This window comes from Pyxicephalus adspersus, chromosome 4 (assembly GCF_032062135.1).
Source record: "Pyxicephalus adspersus chromosome 4, UCB_Pads_2.0, whole genome shotgun sequence".
In the NCBI taxonomy this organism is placed as follows: Eukaryota; Metazoa; Chordata; class Amphibia; order Anura; family Pyxicephalidae; genus Pyxicephalus; species Pyxicephalus adspersus.
In genome coordinates, this window is record NC_092861.1 from 66178565 (window position 1) to 66199813 (window position 21249).

Consider the following 21249-nt stretch of genomic DNA (forward strand, 5'->3'; position numbering starts at 1 on the left):
GGTATTGTATATCATAAAATCTTTGACTATGCCTATGTTATTTGTGACTCAGTAAAGCTAAATTAATGAAACAATGGATTAATGAGTCTAAATTACCATCAGCTATATCTAAGTTTGGATTCCGAGATTCATTATAGTTACAATTCCTCCAGTTAGTGTAAATGTTACACTGCTACTATATAGTCAGTGTGTTCAAAAAAGTGTGAATAGCTAATCAGAAAACTATCAAAACAAAGGTATAAAGCTGTACACCTAAGTCTATGAGTCAGCTTTAAGGCATCCTGTGTTGCCATGGAAACAAGCATGTGTACTGCGGTGGAAATGGTTGCTTTGTTGATCCCAATACAATTATTTTGCGGGATTAGAAAAAGAAAAGGTAAAAAAAAGATTGTTAACAGCAGTGTACATTTTACATGTTCAGAATTGTAACACTCTGTACTAAAAGATACAAGTGTTATCACTGCAAAAGTGTGCCTTTGCCTCTAGTATTTGCTTGTAGGTTTTTCTACAGAAATCTTAGCTTCCTGTGAGAGAAAAATAGACTAGGTTTTATGGAGTGCAGCTGCAGAGGATAGAACATCCCTTTCAAATTAATTGCCGGAGCAACAAACCAGCAATTACGGTTTATATATGGATCGGATGTATGGCAGCACCCAATTTCCCGCAAAACTGCAGTATTGCAGCTGTTCATGTTAGAACACAGACATTTTCAATGAGCTAGAGTCTGAAAGAGACTTGTCTAAATAGGCAATAAATCAAATGTATTTTCATTATTTATAAAAAGATTTTCCCTATGGGACATAGGTGTATGTGAGCGAGGTTTATTTATAGAGCAGTGTATTTACAACATGCAGAGTCTATGGTAGCCAATAACAACCAAAAGTCAGTGAAATGGAGATAACCTACTGAAGAGTCAGATTTGGCTGCAGGTTACTAAACTTTGCAAAAGCAATATTAGCAGTTATTAGGAGCCCATCCAATCACTATATTTTTGATGATATGATATATTTTCGAATCAAGAAGGATTTAAATTTATTTTAGTTTTTTTTTACAGTTTTGCTTTAGGCGATTGTCCTTTACTTTCTGTCTCAGTGACTATGTTTTTACCACACAGGAAGTAGGGGAAAATCTGGGGACACAAGACAGAAATACAAAGCTCACAGGAGTTCTAGTTCGCACAACAACTTTGTGTGTTAATGTATGCATTGCTTTTGGGGAATTCTCCTTACTTCCTGTCTGGTAAAATACTGGTATATGACAGTGTTTCTTCCACAGGCTGCTAGGGGTTCCCTGAGCAATGGAAAATGTGTGCCTCCCGGGTCAGTTTAAGTGACCCCAATGATATTTTTGGCTATCTGTAAGGGTGACTTTCTTCCCAGTGGCCAGCAACATAGGAGGAATTCTCTCTACTGACCACCGTACTAATATAGTGTGAGCTGTGTATATAGTAATTATAGTAGGGGTTACCTGAAGACCTGAAGTTTTTATAAAGGGTTCCCCAATGTTGAAAAGATTTAGAGAACTTGTATAGGAAGTTAAGGGAATTCTTTCCAACTGAGTAGACTTTAAAACTTGATAGGGGTTCTTCTAACACTTCCCACTCTATTCAAAACTGAGATATATTTTGGCCGTACATATTATTATTATTACCTTGTAATAGTCAAATTCATGTCACTTAAACTTTATTGTTTAACCACAGACCAATTTTTGGAACACGTGTTTTATAAATAAGATCCTCTGTTAGTCTTTATTTCTGTCTGTGAAGATTTGCTTTTAGTATCAATGTAGTCATTGTAGCAGGAAGTGTCTGGAAATCTCCACTGAGATGGCTGTGTAACTCTCCTTTCTCCACCAAACTCACCTTTCTCTACCAAAATAATGTTTTTGCTGTGCTCCTGTTATTTTTCCCCTCAGTTAGATTGACAATGTTATCAGTAGTGCAGGAAGCGAGGAAAATTTTCTTACAGACAATACAAAACAATTAAACAATTAAAGGCTTACATAGGTTTTAACCTTCCCACTCTGTACAAGACAAAACGTATTTTAGCAGGTTCACTTTAATGAACCAGTCCTGATTATGTTGTGGTAAAATGGGACAGGTATATTGCTAGATACTATCAAATGATGTGACACTGTCTGACTTGTGTAACCTATTGTCTGCTATTGCTGCTGCAATATTTAATTCTAGATTTACCCAGGCTCTGTGGAGTTGATGCAGGTCATTGAAGATTTCATACACATTGTTGGAATGGGAATGATGGATTTTCAGAATTCATACCTCACAACAGGAAATGTAGGTAAGAATCACACGCTTGCTTTATTTACTACTTTCTATGTCAATTCTATACATGTTCTGCTTAACAATATTGTGGACTCTTCCAGCAACTACCCTAACTTTCCTATTGCAGATGGAAAATGTAAAAGACAAATTAGGTGAATAAAATTTCACCTTTCAGTTTTGTTTTATTGATTTAGGTAAATATATATATTACAATATTGTAAGCTACAACTAAAGGAAAAATATACACAGCAAGTAACAATTAAAAGAGAGTGCACAATTATTGGTTACCTAATATAATTACAGAAATAATTGTCTTGCTAATTCTAAAAGATCTGCATTTCTAAAGGCTGTTCAGAATAATCCTATTAAAAATACATAAGCTGAGAGTACTTTCGGTATATAAAATTCATATCAGTATTGAATAGATTACCAGGTATGGGCAGGTGAAAGAATGTGCATATCATTATTCATACTGAGAAAAGCTGTCTTCATTCCTCACTTCTCTTGGTAAAGAAGGTAACCTAAAGCACTAGGGACTAGTGTTGAGCGAACCTGAACTGTAAAGTTCGGGTCCGTACCAAACTTTACGATTTTGGGTACCCAGACCCGAACACGAATTTTGAGCCGAAGTTCAGCCGAACCCGGCGAACCCAAACTTCCAGGTGTTCACTCATCCTCACCCACTAACCATTAATATTAGTGTTCAGTGAACCCGAACTGTAAAGTTCGGGTCGGTACCGAACTTTACGATTTTGGGTACCCGGACTCGAACCTGAACTTTGAGCCGAAGTTCGGACAAACCCGGCGAACCCGAACTTCCAGGTGTTTGCTCATCCCTACTAGGGACCCATTCACACGTAAGCACTACTTCTACGCAATTCATGCCTGTGCATTCACTATAGTGTGTAGTCTTGAGGTGCATTGCAATGTATTCCTAAGGTGCATTGGGATGCTTTTCATCAAGACATATATGTGAATGTACACTAAAGGCCCAATAGTGACATGGCTAAGCTTTAGAAATCAACTTTCAGTGTGTCTGGATCTATTGGTTATTTTAACACTGACATTTGCAATAAGGTGATCTCTGCTAATGCTTCACTTTATCAACTAGCACTTTTTTTTTGTATTTAGTAGGGAAGAGTTACATCCTCCCTCAGGTTTAGATTACCATCTTTAGCATGACCTTTGCAACTGAAAAAAGAGTTCTTATTAGAGGTTGCCCTTAGTCTCCTGTTCCAACCTCAAATGCTGCCAGTAGGATTTCTTTACAAATGAAGAATACAAACCAGGTTCATTTCTCTGCATAAAAAGCTAAGAAGTCACCAATGGTGCAACCTAGTGATGGGGCACTATTTTGGCTTACCAGCCTGTCACCTTAACTAGAGTTGCTGCTTTCTCTTTATCGTCATACATGCAGAGCAGCACATGTCACATCATATTACAAGTGCTGGGATCAGACTTCTCAGCTGAAGCTGCTGGGTGTCAGGACAAGTAGCATTGGCTTTTGTTTAATACCCCCTAAGCTGTTGGGGAGAATGGGGGGGGGGCAGCAGAAGAAGAAAGGTTGGCCAATCAGGTAGTGCAAATTCTTTAGCACTATTAAAAAAACAATTGTATTTTTGAAGATATGCTGAATGAAAATAATTTTGTATGTGTCAGGCCCAAAGCAGACAGTAGGCCTGGAGTCATCATCTATAATCTATATTAAATGTAAAAATAAAATTTGCTCAGCATGTGAAATTTGCAATAATTAATAATTCAAGCTGTTTAAATTTTCAGCCATTTCTTCATAACTTCAATTCCCACCATTTAAAATGTAACTTGCAGTTTTCCTTAATATAAAAATGGCTAAAATCACTAGCTGCTAAAAGAGCATGGTCACTACCTTCAGCTTTTTATTTGTATATTTAACATGGGTGTTTTGTTATGCACTACTTAATACACTTACCTCCATGGATTGACATCAATCATATATCTATGCATGTACAGCAGTATGGTGTGTTGTGGTTCATTTTGTATAGCATCCCAACAGACTGCAGCAGACATTGGTTGTACCACATAAGTTAATTTAACTTTAAATGGGCCATAACACAGCTAGAACACTGCATAGTACATTTTTATTAACTTTTATTATCATGCAGTGCACAAATTGTTCACATCTGTACTCTATTCAAAATAAATGGATTTTTACTGCATCATATATGCAATAATGGATGTTTAATGCATGTGTGTTACAACACATGCAAACCAGATACAAAACACAGGCAAATCTTTTTAATAGACTCTTTATTCACAAAATGCGTGAGTGGAAATGGACTATAAAAATACTATATAGAAGCATTAATTGGTTTCCATAGGTTTAAAAATGTCCTGATGGTGTATATATTACCAAGTTATGCTAACATTAACACCATTATGCATATCAAGCTGAATAGTAAAATTTCTCAAGGGAATATTACAGTCATTTCAAAGAACTTGGTTTACAAATTGGATGTAAAGTAATGTATTGTTATATTCTTTACTCTCCTGGGTTTTGTTTAATGAAAATTACAATTAGCAGTTCATGTTGTGGGGTTGCGCATGTTAATGTATATGACAGTAACTAAGTCCTAATGCCTAATTAAAATATATCTGTTGATGGATTATGAAGGATAGGAAAGCAATGGTAAATTAAAGAAAACATTTATATGTGCTAATAAATTGGTCCACAACATGCATAAAGTGATTAGTATTGAGAGCAGCACTACACACTGATTGAAGTCTAGTACTCAGTGCACCACAAGATGTATCCAACCAAACATGTTCCTGCAAAAATGTAAATTATGACATAACAAGAAAGCAATCATAATTCTCATTAAATAACTTCCCCATAAAGATGGTATCTTCACACAAACAACTAAAAAGAATGATGAGAATACATATAAAGGAGTTGTTTTTCTGTACTTCCAGTTCTATCTTATATCTATACCTCTCTCTACCCCCAGCTTACTCATAGGAAAGTAAAGGAGCACCAGAAGACTGATGAGTTAAAAGAGTGCCTAAACATTTTTTTATTTTACTCGGTGATCCTGATGGTAAAAAACTCCTTTTCTAGGGTGCCAACAATCAGTCATTGACCTGTATCTGTGGAGGAGCAGCATTGTAACCTATGATTACCTTTACTACAATCATCCCCACCCCCCTCATCTCTAATGCATAGGGAAAAAGTGTCCTGTACTTCACAGATAACTGGAAAGGCTACTGTCAGTGGTTAAGACTTTAGTTTGCTGCACAGGAAGTTATAAGGATATTAGATTTTCATAAGAAAAACAGACATTTTCTGTACTTCATTTTTTTTACATAGCAACTACATCTAAGGCTATGTACACACATTAGATTTTTGTCCTTGGAACGGATCTTTCAAGATCCTTTCCAACGACAAAAGACTGAAAGATGCATGAATGAGCGCTGAATGAGCGCAGAATGCATGAATGAGCGCCATTCTGCTCTTTGGGGAGGGGAGGAGGGGAACAAGCACATGGCAGTCCGATGCACTCTCTCCCCTTCACTTGCATCACGATTGTTCCTTGTTCGTGGATCTGCAGCCTATGAAGTATGTACGTAGCCTAAGAAGTGATAAACAACAATATATTACTGTTTATATTATTTTATTATAATATTTTCCTTCTAGGCTCTAGATATCATTTAATCTCACTGATTACTCTGCTCTTTGTTTTTGTTCCTTGTCAGTACATTTTCATTCATTATAACTAGCCCTGCCCTTCTCCCACCTGGTCTAATTTATACTGTACAGGAGATTGCAAAAATTTAGTACCAGGTTTAAATGTTACCAAACCCACAATACTCACTTGTCCCCGTTCCCTCCCAAGGCGCTGGCATCATCTAATTTTTATTCCGCCTGTAGATGATCTTTGATCATGACTGGCTGGTCCTGGATGACTTAACTTCCATGCAGGCATTCAATCATTCTGCATATGCAGGAAACCTGGAATTGCTGGGTATCTTGCCAACCAAAACTGAAGCTCCATATGCACAGATCAGCCTTTCAATAGATACGCAGAGTGATCAGGCAGGTAGGAGAGATTATTTCAGAAGGGACAACGTCTGTCCATCAATGCAATAATGACCTGCCTGATCATTAATTCTTTAGTGGAACTATAGTTTTGCTTTAACCTAGGTATTTAAACTAGTTGTTTGTTTCAGAATGGTTTATTAATTGATACTAGGCACATTGTTTGTGTCTTTTTGTCTGCTTGGAGTTTAACTATGATGTGTATTTCAAGCAAAAAAAAAAAAAAAAAAAGTTTAAAAAAGTAGGAATAGAAAAAAAACCTTGTCTATGTCATATTTCAGGTATTTGCTATCCAGAGCTCTCTGGAACAATATATTTACTAGTCAGAAAGTAGGAAAAAACTCCAACAGGGGCACAGACATAAGTTAGACCTAAGGGTTCTAGCCTTCTTCTACAAAAATTACATTTTTATTGTTTGTGTCCTGGTTGTAGATTGTTGCTCATGAAAAAATGATCACAAGTTTATTATTGATATGGATAATCTATTATTTCCTTTTACCAATCCACAGAGCAAATCTATTTTGCTCCTTGTAGCTATAATCTTTATATCAGGGTGTTATGTAAGCAACTCTGAATAAAGAAAGCATGTAGTAAGAAAATATTAATATAAGTCTGCCTTCTGATAACATTTGTCACTTTGTGGTCTCTGGCTTTTGTGCTTACTTAAAGAGGAACTAAACTCAAAAGTCACCCAAAACGAAAAAAATACCTTACCTTCAATCCCGCAGAGCAGTCAATAGGTCCAGAGGTGTCTTTCATCGGGTCCCACGTCCTCCTGGCATCCGTCTTCGGGCCGGCACTGCTATCTTCTCCTCTTCTTCCTAGTTCCTCTTCCAGACACGAGATCGGGTGACGTAGATGGGAAAAACCTTGCCGATCTCACTGCGCATGTGTGAGATCGGCAATTTTTTTCCCTTTTGACGAAAGGGTTCCTTCTGCGCATGCCTGAGAAGACCTCCTGATCTGTATACCTGATGCCAGTCAGTGGTTTCTAGTCTTAACCATCTTGCATTTGCCAGAAGGCAGAATGTCAACAATAATACACATTAATATTATTTGCCAAATGTCATTGGACATCTTGCTGGATATTTTATTTTTATGGACTCATTTCATTTATATTTGGTTATATATATATATATATATATATAACCAAATATATTTATATCTTTCTTTCCAACACACACTATATCACCACTGTTCACTCACAGTTAAGGTCTTATTTGCCCACTTGCTTTCCTTGAGCTCTGTCCCCTTTTCCTGCAGCCTGGAACAGACACTGGCTCCTTTCCCAGCCTAGAACACACTCCCTCTCAACCTGGAACCCTCTGGTTGCCTTCTCAGCCTGGAACCCTCTGGCTGCCTTCTCAGCCTGGAACCCTCTGGCTGCCTTCTCAGCCCGGAACCCTCTGGCTGCCTTCTCAGCCTGGAACCCTCTGGCTGCCTTCTCATCACACTCCAGCCTCTGACTGCTCACTCCAGCCTCTGGCTGATCACACTACAGCCTGCCACACACTGGCTGATTATCTCCTCTTGCACCTCAGTGCAGGTGAAAATAACCCAAACCAGGCTTGGGTTGGGCCAGGGAACCCACCCTTTCACTCCCTTCACCAGCTCCAGGGTCCTATAAAACCTGGTTTCTTTTCTAGGAAACCTAGATCTAGACCTATTATTACTCTTTCCCTGGAGCCTTTAACACTTTCCCTGCATTTTATAGGGACACACTGTCACTAAATATATATATATATATATATATAGACACAAACTATATTCAAAACTGGTTTCCAAAAGTATACATAATTCGATTATTCATATTTTTTATCTGAATCACAATTTTAAGTTTAATATGATTGTAAAAACATTATCTTTTCTTACATCCTTTGCAATACCTATTAATAGAATGGTGCAAAGGGTTGTTTTTAAACCAGAGGCCATTTAACTGCGCTAGCCCTCAGGTCAAATAATGCCCTTTCTCCTTTTAAATGCTCAAAGGCTTTTATTTGTGTCAGTCAAATCGTGGTCTGGCAGATTCTGGCATTCTTTTAAAATGAATTGCTCTTTTGGGTCACAGTAGTCATGCTCAGTGCAATCTGCAGAGTGAACATGTCAGCCCTCAGCTCATATCCATTCACCATGAAAGATTTACTGCTCTAGATCCGTGTTATTTGTAACAATTAATGTTTTGTGTTACAGCTAATCTTTAGCAGAAAACTAGTGACATAAAATTACTACAGCTGAAGGACGTGGCTTTATTGTCCAATGGACTATGTCAGCAGTTATACTGCAGTGCCATTTAAAGCAAAATAAAGAAGGCTTAATAAATCATGAATATGATTATAAATAAACCTAAACTGTCACATGTGAAGCAAGATCACAGTGCCGCAGACAGAGATGACTAAGACACTGAAGAAATAGCTTTTAGATTTTTAATTCATGTGCTATTGCTGAATAATCAAGAAAATGAGCAGTTTTGGCATCTTTTATTTAAATCTTCCACAGCCTATCATCTTTACAGACACCAAATGGATTCAGACAGCGCTTTATGTCTAAAGTGTTGTAGGAAATTTATTAGTACAGGAATAAACAGAATGAACTTGTGATCACTGGGGATGAGGGTCGGATGAGACAGTGAATTCTGGGGAATCACAAAGTTGGCTACTTGCAAACTTTCTATTAAAAACCAACAGAAATTAGAAACAATATGTAAAGCACCCTGGGATTCTTAAAAGCCAGTATGCTCTGTTATGCAGGAACTTAATTTATTTTCTGATGTCTAAGCTCAGACCTATTCTTTGTCTTCTCATGCTTTTTAATTGGTAGCTGCCCTTCATGATTGCTACCAGGTAGAAGGTACAGTAGGATGTAATGAGTGCAAGTACCTATTGGTATTTACAAAGAATACTTGTAGTTTCTGGATCACTTAAGATCATGATTTTACCAGCATTTGGAAATACTATTTTATTATTGATTGCAATATTTTCATTTCTCTGATGGGGATTATCGCTGTTTACAACAGTCCTACTCCTCTGAATTGAGCACAAAGTACATATCAAGATCGTAACCTGAAAAAATATATATGCACACTAAAGCGCATTAATCGCAGCTTGAATTGCTTTACTGACCTTCTTGTTACACTATCTCAATATTCCCACTTTGTTTTATAATCACTACCTGTCACCTCAAACACCATACAGCTCTCCCAACATCAAACCCCCAAAAAAGCCACAACTTGGCGAAACGCGTCGGTACCTATGTGACCTAATAGGTCCTACCGTTGATTTTATGATCACTGTATGATGCTAGAACACTATTGTATAGGATGGTTATCCCAATCTTGTGATTGTTAACAAGAGTGGAGATACTATTTACAATTGATCTAAATAATTATGTATGAATCAATAATGCATAAAAACATAAATAATATTTTGCACTAATTTTCGAGCCACAAACCTCCTTCTTTCTGCTATATATTAGGATTCCACTAGAGGTGGCCCATATTTACACATATAGGTAGAAGAAAACTAACCCTTATTTCACTATTTTATTATTGAGTAAATAATAATGAGTAAATCAATCATAAAAAACTCAGTCTGAAAACATTCCATAGGCTGCCATCCTTAGTTATTATTATTTCAAGGGTTCCCCCATGGTAAACAAAAGGTTAAGAAGCACTGGCCTAAAGGTTTGCAGGTGTTTTTGCTAGGACATACTGTTAAAATATATTATGTGCAAAATATATTAACCTAATTTAGTAAGAAATACAGGGTAATTTAAGGTTTGTTATTACCAACTATAACAGGTAACAGTTTTACTAGCAAGTACAACCCTGGGAGTGTGGTGGGAGGTATATGCTTTTTACAGTAAGCACTAGTTTAAAGGACTTTTTATTAGTAGGAATAACAGCAAGTATCAGTGTTCCTCGACTAGAGTTTTGTGTTCTTAGGGTTTCTCCAGAGGTTACTAGGAGTTCCTAGCAATAAACAGTCAGTTTAACTGACACCAATGATCATTTTGGCTATCTGTAAGAGTGACATTCTTCCCAATGGCCAATGGCTTTCTTCCTACTGAACACCAGACTAATGTACTGTAAGCTGTAAGTATAGTAATTATATCGGTATTCCTTGAAGACCTAAAAATGCAGAGAAATACTGCTTTAAATGAATAACAAACTTTTGTTGAAACAAACATAAACTGCATAAAAAATGTTTACTTCTTAGGGATTTACCTACTAGTTGACAATCTCCTTATCTACTACATACTTCAATGGTAGACTGGGTGATGACCAACAAGATATAACAAGACACCAATATGCCAAACTTATGCCTTTTTTAGATATGGTGGGTAAAAGTTGAAATGAAAAAATGTGATTTTTTTATTTCTGATTGTGACCTTATTGGGGAGATTTTGCATGACTCTCTGTTAATGTGACATTCCTACAATTCATGGGGAGGGTGGCATTACCAGGACAGGAAAACATACACACTGATAAATATATATATATAAATGTTTATAAATGTTTATAAAAGACTCGCTATCGGCAATAAAAACCCATTTTATCTAAAACTAAATAAAAAACGTTGGGTTTTAAATCAGTAGAAGCAGTTTAAATTGACCATGTTGTTTAGCCCTTACAGTGAACAGATATCTAATTAATATAGAAACTGTAAAACATGGAAAGCAAGTGAATTTCTTGATGTTTTTCTTGCCAAAGTATCAATTCCAGACTACATACTAGCTGTATGTTTTGAACACAACCTCAGCTGTTGTTTGATCTCTACACAGCATGTGAGCCCAACCAAGAGTTAAAAGACTGATTTATCTGCTCAAGGTGTAGTATTCTACTTTGTCTGCAGAATAGGAAACAGAATAAAAAGAGTCTTGCTGGCCACTGATACAGAACTTTATCTTCCAAGCATGCACATAGCAATAAAAGAAATTCACTATCCATGACGCATCCAGACTCAAGAGTATATTGTTTTACATCTCAAGGACAGGAAAATGAGTTTGTTCCAAAACTTCTTCTAGCTAGAGAAATATGTGCAGCTTGCTTTCTAAAGACTATGATACTCTCATTGGGTTAGGCTTTAAAGAGTTTCTTACAAAGGGATAGTATTGACAAAACTCAGTAGAATGTTTTATATGTTGATGACTTATGCTAACTATAGATTTATGGATTTTTCAATCAATAAAACTGAGGTTTGAGCATTTTGTAAATAATCGATGCATGGGGATAAGTAATCACACATAAGTGTTTCTTAATGGATATAATCTTTGAACTCATTCAAATTGAATGAATGGTGGCTGAATCACTGAAAGTGTGTACTTTTTTATTCAAATTGTTATTGAATTTTTCATGAAATAAAAATGTAAAAAAACTTGAAAAAATTTACAGTGATAAGTTACTACAGAAAAAAAGAAAAGGGTCAAACATAGATTTACAAAGCAGGAGAGAAACAAGTTACATTCATCTATAATAGCATGTGACTTAAGAAAAAAAATGTAAAGAAACATTTTCATTTTTTTTTTGCCTAACCAACAAACAACTTTTAAAGTATTCTTTTGTATCTCCTATTTATTATATTGCTGGTAAATAAAGAGACATACACTACCTTAAACAGTATACTTAAAAAGATTTGTTTCAACCAGGAACAGCTATTTGGTTAACCTCCATATAGCCTCATCTGTTCCTAAGATCAAGGCCAGCTGAGCAGGGAAATCACTGAATGAATCTGATTTCTTAAATCTCTTAAAACTAGAGAAGATAGACTATTATGTGTAAACCTGGATGATCCTTCAAACCTGGAATGGATCTGGTCCAGGATGAAAACTTTTGCCAAATAATAGCAAATGAGATTTGCTGGTTCTCTCGGGCTCACATATGATAGTCTATCTTCTCCAATATTGGAGAGCTTTAATAAATCAGGCCCAATATGTTGTTATGAAGATAAAAGTCTGTATGCATTTATTTTCTATTTGAAATTATCACCCAGGTGGTTGGGGGTAGTGGGCACATTTTGTAATCTATTACAAAATCTTTTAGAATAATTTAAGCTATGTTGTGTTATGCAAAATAAATATCCAGCTAATATGTGAGTCAAGCTAATATCTTCCATAATATTAATATCTATATTTTATATTAGAGTCTGAAATCTTACAAAATAATCTTAATTACTTGATTGTTAACTACTATTAGTTTTACTACACAATTTTGCTCACAAATGCTGTTGGAGCATATTAGCATTCCCACTCTTTATTTATTCCTTATGGTAACAGTCTGTTGTGGGCACCATGATTTCCTGGCAGAGATATCTGGAAGGTTCTGCAAATAGTGGAATGTAGAAATAAGTTAACTCACTTCTTTTCACCAATTAGTTAGGATATCAAGTCTTTTAACCACTTTGGATGATATATAGTTTTTTTTTTTTCTTCCCTGCTTGAGTTTTAGTTAGGCCTTGCATTATATATTGCATTGGTTCTTTACAAATAAATAGGACAAGTACAATTTTACTTTTTTTCTGCTTTATTGCTAAATAATTGAAACTCTAAGGGAAACATACAAAGATGAAGAACTTCTTTCATGATGCTACAACGAGAATATTCAATATCCTCCCAAGCGTAGAAACATGAGCACTTCTGTTAGACTAGAGAGTTTATATTATGCATGAATTGTTTCTCTATTTGCCAGCAGGTCGACTTCTAGCTCAGCAATAAATTCTGTAAACTTGGATTCATGTGCAAAATGAATGTGACAAATTTGTTCTAAAATGAATGTGATGTGCTGGCATAGATCTTGGTACTTTTTTGTTTCTTATGATAACTGTTAATAAAAAAACATCTTATTTGCTAATGTTTCTAGACAGACAGGATTGTTTAATTAGGCAGTGCAAACAGCAAAAATGAAATCCAAAGTACAGTAGCCCACGGTAACCAATCAGCCAGTGTTTACATACAAGAAATGCCTGAAAGATAAATTGTGGTTTGTTCTTTAGGTTAGGGCACTTCGCTCTTTGCTTCATTGAATAGTCACAAAGCAGAGAAAATATTCAGTTGCAGAATGACACAACACACAGTTAATCGCATGCCTTAAAAAAGCCTGATTTGACTTTCTGTTTAAGTAAATTATATTTGTTTAAGGTCCAGAAAAAAGAAGGGTGTTTAAGGCCTTACAGTTCATTTTCTTTAGAAAACAGCGACAGCTTGAATAAATCCTCTGTGAGGAAGCAGCCGTCTCTCTGTCAAAGTCACATCCCCTACTGTCCCATACCAAGAGCACAAATCTTTCTCTGCACGGTTTTACTATTTGGGCTGTGGGTGATTCCTAAATTAAAAACATTTATCTAGAAGTTCAAGTTTGTTTTATTACCTCATAGACATTAAGGTTTTTTTATACCTTTTGGTGGAAGTTTTTCATGCATTTTTTCATGTATTGTTACATAGATTTTCATACATTATGCATTTTTTTCTGTGTATGGAATGTAATCAGAGGTTGCTAGGAGAGGGGCTGGTTATTATGAAAAGTGATTATACAGAAAGATTCATTGCCACTTAACTGTAATGGTGACAATGCTTTTACCAGTCTGGTAAGTTTACAGACAAAACAACATTTTGTTAAAAATGTTTTAATTCCATACATTTCTACATATATGTGTAAAACAATAAAAAGGTTGGAGCAGCTATGCCTTAAGGCTACCCATTCCCCCTTAAAGGTGTCGCATACCAAAACCCACCATATAGCAAGGAAAAACCTGATAAAAGGTTCTAACCCTTCCTCACTTTACTAAAAACTAAATTAACAGTTTTGTGTGGACATAAACTTTAAAAACCACTGCAGAGTCCATCTAGGGATGTAGTGATGTTGGTAGTATGCTAGAGTGATTTAATGTTTGTGAATGTGAATTAATCAATATGTGTCAAACTCTGGCCTGCGGGCCAAATGTGGCCCGCAACGTCCTTTTTTTTGCACCAAAAAACAATTTGCAGTGCAATCCATGATAATGGCGGGCTAGCTGCAATTTATATTAAGCTGCTGTTCTATAGACCCGAGTACAGTGCTGCTTCTACAATTCCCAGCATCACTCGCGTCTCTAGACCAGCGGCCTCTCTGCCTACCCGTGGCCCCGCATTTTATGGATGCAAGTGATGCCGGGAAATATAGTAGCGGCATCACTCGTGTCGATTGAACAGCAGCCTATACGTGGACCCCGCAGAGTTTATACTGACAGGTAAGCCAGAGAATTGTGCCAGATAATGCAATGTGAAGCCAAATAAATGCAGCAATTCATTTGGTCTCATATTGCATTCACTGGCATAAAAAAACAATTAGAAACAACAATAGGAAGAAACAAGACTAGTTACCCTACTATACTACTGACAACCATGCAGATTATAGCAAAGTGAATGTTTTGTCACACTCCAGGATAAACAAAATCCAAAAGACTTTTCTTCTGCATAGCTTATTGTGGTATTTTTATTTTTCTATCATGCAGTAAAATGTAAAAAAAAATCTTAGGCCTCCTTATCTATTATAGGCTTGTTCCAGATTGAATGTTATGCAAAACCTCTTTGTTTCCATATGAAAATGCTTTATATCTAATGAGAAGGAAAAACTTCCTCAATTTTTTCAATAAATTTCAAGTTTGGCCTGCTACTTGGTCTATGTTTTTATTTTCGGCCCTCTGTATATTTGAGTTTGACACCCCTGCAATAAAGCATGGGCTGTTAAAGCCTATGGTTAGGTTAGGACATAGCACAAGCCCTGTGCTCTCCCCTCCTATCATCCTTTGAACTGTGGAAAGCACTGAAGCCCATTTAGCTTGTCATTCTAGCCTTTCCATTATTTTTGAATCCTGCCACTGGTAACTATTCATGAAGGTAATAATGCTTAACACATGTTGGAAAGCAACCCATAGTTACAACCTCTGACTAGATCCACAAAATACAATACCTGTATGGTAAAGCCTGTACATGAAAAACATAAGGCAATAAACCTATTAATATAATCTCTAGTGTTTAAAATGCTAAAGCTTCAATCTGCTGGAAGGCACTGTCAGTTTGTATGCTACACAAATCTTTATTGAGATATTTAACAAATTATTATATAGCTATTATAAGGCTTGTTTGAAATGATATTACTGGTCTGTTTAAGAGAGTGGAGTATAAAGACTTGCTAATTTGCCTATTTAGAGGACTAATGGCAGCACTAAAATCCAAGAGGATATAGCAGAAATGAACACACAAACTAGACAATTTATATTCTTAAAGCTAGGCTATATCATTAATATACAGGCTAAGTATAGTTTGTTATTGCTACACTTTTTGTATGTGTAACTTATGCAACTATTATTCTTTGATGCATCCACAAAACGAATTAAACATTTTTCTTATCATACGAGGTATCTAAAAGCAGACTACCTTCTTATGTATTTAAGATGCAACTCCAGGCAAACAGTCTATTGGATAAATATCTAAATGCATTTGTTTGAAACATACTATAAGCCTGGTTGGCCAGAGATGGTTTGGTTGGGTCAGTAAGTTATGAAACAATGTATTTTCTTCTGCGTGTGCCATTAAAAGTGGAAAACAAGATTGGTTCAATATACCCAGGAAAATAGACTAAAACATGAATAGGCATTCAAAAATAAAAAGTAAAATTGGTAAAATAAAAATAATTTATTCATGTAGAAAACTCTTCACAAACTTTCAAACTCTACTAATTTATTTAATTATAAGTTTCAAATAAATCATAGAAGGCAAATTTACCAGATTTATCCAGGCAACACTAGCACCTTTCCTCTTGTATTTGCAATGCCTTTTCCTGAAAAACATATTATGGGAAAATTCATTCATTCCAGAGGAAAATCCAAACATTTTATGGGAAAATTCATTCATTCCAGAGGAAAATTCAAAATTTTTTGGGAAAATTCAATTCAAGCAGTAAACATGGCATCTACCAAACATTCACTGATAAGCAATTATTTGCTGTTATATAAATGTATCCTTTTGTGTTGCTTCACTTATAACAGACAAAATGCAGAAAGTGTAAATGTTTTTTTGGTAGTATATTTACATTTTTTAAACAATTTAATTAACAATATCTTTAGCTTTAGAGTACGCAGAAAATACGATTCACAAATATCCATTTACAAGAAATGAATATACCTAAAATAGGAAAACAAAGTAAATAAAAAAAAAAGATTGATTCCATTCTGTGAAGGTATGCTTCTATACCCAAAACTTTTTTTTTCTTTGGATTTGTGGATATATAAGCCTCCAGCATTTAAAGCTAAGATCAGGCAGGTGTTTTTTGTTTGCTTTTATTTCCAGCATTACTTCTGCAGTTCTCCACTGTCCAGCAGCCCTCAACCATCCCAAGGTATTTGTTTTGATTGAGATGTATTGGACCTGGCCAAAATCCTTTTCTGTACAGGCATTTGGTTGTGATATGGTTCCAGTACAGCCTGCCATTGTCCAGTAGTCAAGATTTTTTTTTATATGTTATTGATATTGATAATGTATGGTATCTGTTAAAATTCTTTTTATTCTATGTACTGCAGTCCCTGGAAAGGGGCTGCTTTGCTGATGTTTACTTGTGTAGACTAGTTATCCCCTTTTCTAAAGCTTTTTTAAGTGCTTTTTTTTAGATTATTGTAATTCTTACAAAAAGTACGCAGGAACAAAATGTTAAACCGAATGAAAAGTAAGCCATTTGCAAGAAGACCTCTGACTTGCTGCATTTTGTCTGTTTATCTGTGAAACCCACGCAGTGCACCCATACACAGCAAGCTTTAGCTTCTGTAGTGTCGCTCTTTTTCTTAGTTCTGCCTGTATAAACACAACAGGAAGGATTTTTATTATAAGGTGGAAATGATTTTAATGTGGCTGGTCTTTTGTTTTACTTGACAAAACCAATGCTGATAATACATGACAAAAGGTGCGTGTTAAATCTTGAAATGTTTGTCTAATGCATATGTTTTTCAGCATTTATGCTGCTGTATTATGTGTGACTGCAGTAGTACGCATTAGTATGAACTGCTGTAATAGTACTGGTTGCCATGGCATCAGGTATCGGTCTTAGAAATAAATGTAAAACAAGGGGAGCCAGCAGCTCGGAGGGGAGCTACATGATGTCTAATATAATCTAATCATCCGCTGCAAAGTCTTTTCAGCATACTCAAATCAGTTCTAGAACAGAGATCTATGCAAGCGTTTCCCTAATGACTGCTATTTTCTCCATGTACAGCACATTGTTTCATACAAATACACCCTACATCTACAGGAATTAGTTGTTCTCATGTCAGAGATAAGCACTGGAGAGGTGGTTTGCTAATTCACTTTTCATGCTTACTAACTAATGTAACTAAGGGTATCCAGCTTGTTACTATGGTATTTCAAACCTTCCAACTGTTTGTCTTTTTAGTAAAAATTAGAAATCACCTTGTTCTCCTTTTTATTCTTTTCAAATGTTCCTCCGCTGGGTTTAATTAATATACTACTATTGATATTCTGCCCTACAGACTCACTAAAGTGTCTTGATGGCTGGTATTGGTGTATTTACACTTCAACATATTAATTGATAGCTTAGAGTGATTACTGTTGTTATAGCTATGTTTCAATGCAAGGCATAGACACAACATGGAGGTTGGAGCTCAGGCTTGCCATCTTACCACTGGAATGTTGGTGTGGGCTGTGCGTGGAGAACTGGATTTTTTTAGTGTCTTTCTATTCATGCCTTCTTCAATAATTGTAGCCTTGAAGAACAGGGATTTTGGCACCCCTGAAACACATCAGAAAGCTGATTTTATGTTGGAATTTTTTAAATAAAAATCACTGGACTATGTATTATAGTACTTTCTCAATTCAAAATAATCTAGCTCATCTTACCACTGGGAAATGTTATTTTGTAACACACATGGGCACATGTTGCTTGATATAGAAAGGTTCCCCCATGTAGACAGCTTAATGGTTTACTAGGGATAAACTGTGACCTCCATGCTCTTCATTGTGTTCAGTGACTCCTACTATGTTCCTACGGTATTATAATGTTTCTTAACTCCAGGGGCTCACAAAACCCCTAGTTACATCCAGCAATTCCACCAAGATCTGTGAGAAATGTATATAGGACTGTGCAGACTGGATAGTAAAATGTCATATGAACATGCATGTTAATAGGGACCACACACATAATGTAGAATACCAGCATGGACCCCTTTACCCATAATTTCAACACAGAACTGTAACCCCTCCAATGACAACCAGGGAGATTTCTTCGGTGACAGGTAGATTTTCCCCATGACAGACAGATGGGTTTTCCCTAGTACAAGCAGATGTCCCCAATAAAAAGCAGACAGGTTTTAAGTGCAGATCATGCGAGCAGTTGCAGAAAATCCACAAAAAGGTAATCAGTTGGTAGACAGGAAGGGGTATAGCACACTTAGAATTGAATAACATCTTCCCCAGCTCCCTTTATTTTCATATTTTAAGAAATCCATAATCACAGCACCTATTCCCCCGTCAGTGTTATATAACATGTGGATAACTCCACGCTTCAATATTTGACTTATACTGAAAGGATGAAAGTAATCCTTTTCTCCAGGTCAAGCTATAAGTTTCAAGTAGAGAAGAAAGTAGCACCTTTCTATATTTCTTATAAACTTCAATTGGTAAGCCATCCACACCTGGTGCTTTGTTATTGAGGGAGCTATTAATTTCACTGGAGAAGTACTTTTAGTGTTATGTTTTATCTTTTGTGATGTATGTTTGTCTCTATCATATTTCTGCTACCAAAGTACAGTCTCACTCTGAGATCCATAGGGAAGAAAGCATAAGAATCCTTCTTGTCAAACAAACATATACTGCTGCAGATATATATGCCATGGGTTCCAGAAACAAATGTGACTATATAGTGGTTTCATTCAACAAACAGTTTCACGTTGAACAATGACAGTCGCTGAGATCAAAGATATTAGTGTCTGCAGACCAGTGCCTTTCTTTCTCCTAACACCATCTGGAAAATCCAGAGAAAGAACACTCCAAAAGTTCTAACCTACCCTTTAAATAGCACCTGATTTCATGTTACAATATTTATATGCTAACGTGAGAATTTCAAAAGTTTTAGCTTCTCTTTTTTTTTACATCTGTCAGATATCACACTGTACCTGTACTATTTATTTCTAAAAAGGTGAACCACTTTACCCTACATAGGAAATTACCAGAAAAGAAATTTACCTCTGGGCATGTACACCTAAATGTGCTTGTATTCTACTCATGTAGCACATATTTATATCCTCTGCATATATTATTATTATTATTATACAGTATTTATATAGCACCATCATATTACGCAGCGCTGTACAAAGTTCATAGTCGTGTCACTAACTGTCCCTCAAAGGAGCTCACAATCTAATGTCCCTACCCTAGTCATACGTGGGTATTGTAGTCAATTTAGGGGGAAGCCAATTAACCTGACTGCATGTTTTTGGGATGTGGGAGGAAACCAGAGTACCCGGAGGAAACCCACGCAGACACGGGGAGAACCTGCAAACTCCATGCAGATAGTGTCCTGGCTGGGATTCGAACCTAGGACCTAGTGCTGCAAAGGCTGGAGTGCTAACCCCTGAGCCACCGTGCTGCCCATTGCTGCATATACAATCGGATGCCACAGTGATGTCAGATTTTCAAAGATGCATATAAATCTATTTTCTGTATATAACGTTATGCTGTTAACTATAACAAATATTCTTTTAAAAATTAAAACCATATTCCATTTAAAATATTTTAAAAAGTGCCTAAGAGTGGATTCTATATAAAAGATTGTAAAATATAGATCATAAAGCATGCATGATGATCACTTTAAAAAAGCTTGTCATCACAAAAAAAGAACTAATAATTAGCATTTTATGCTCTAGCTACTCTTTGGGAAAATGTTAAAATCTAAAAAAACAGTTCCCTGTATTCCCCCTCCCTCCCTATATTGCTCAGTTTCCCCATGTAAAACCATGGTCACATGATGCTTATAACTTTGTCTACTTACAACACTTTGGTTGGTTCTTCAGTTGTCCATTGGCATTGGAGTCCTGTTACGAACCAGAAAAGGAAACTGTAGCAGTGATATTGACACCATAGAACAGTAGGGGACTGGCAAGTGCATGAACATCTGCATTCATTTTTGCCTAGAAATTGGGTTTAAGGATGAAGGATGGTAAACTAGTTAGGCCTATAGCGTTTTCTCAATACAATCTTGTAAACTGTTGAATACCTGTAATCAGTTATAACATCAAGCTCTGTTAGTAACTCTATCTCTTGTGAGGTTTTTTTCTCTTAGAGCTATTTTAGGCATAAATTGTTGTAACAATAGTGACACAATAACCACTGAATCTTGTTGCTATAAAGCATGACTTACTATTCACTACAACTGCAAATGGAAAACCTACAATGGGTTACTTTAATTTGTAAAGTGTTAGTGTTAGTGTTAAAATGGTATGCATGCATCTTTACAATATCACTGAGCATTTGGAGAAAATGTTGTGGTTAGCCATGCAAGAATGTACAGGTTCTGTTAAAAAAAAAATATATATATATATATATAATTTTCTAATTACCTAGAAAAGTACACTGCCACTAAAACTCAAGTAAAAGCTGGAATTTATATTGCTCCCTAACAAGCTTCTATATGGCATACCTGCATCTGCTAATTGACAGATCAATCTCAGCTAGCTGGCAGAACTTCTCAGAACTTCTGTTTAATTGACCCTTTGTTCAGAAGAAATTAACCCTGTCAGTTCCTTTACTGTTTTAAAAGAATATATACTCAGGCAACAGCAACTAAAAGCTTTCCACTGACAAACAAGAGCAGACTGGATATAGATCTTAAAGAGTGGTTATCTCATAGAACTAGAGGGGG

At 36.0% G+C, this 21249-nt stretch overlaps 1 protein-coding gene across 5 annotated transcripts in view; it reads left to right on the forward strand.

Annotated features, from left to right (window-relative positions):
• ADGRB3 (adhesion G protein-coupled receptor B3) overlaps nucleotides 1-21249 on the forward strand; it is a 510634-nt gene that overhangs the window by 299737 nt on the left and 189648 nt on the right. For all 5 annotated transcript variants that reach the window (XM_072408480.1, XM_072408481.1, XM_072408479.1 and 2 more), the window contains one exon: nucleotides 2189-2297. In XM_072408480.1, coding sequence (XP_072264581.1) covers nucleotides 2189-2297 — 109 coding nt within the window. The remainder of the gene's footprint in view (nucleotides 1-2188; nucleotides 2298-21249) is intronic.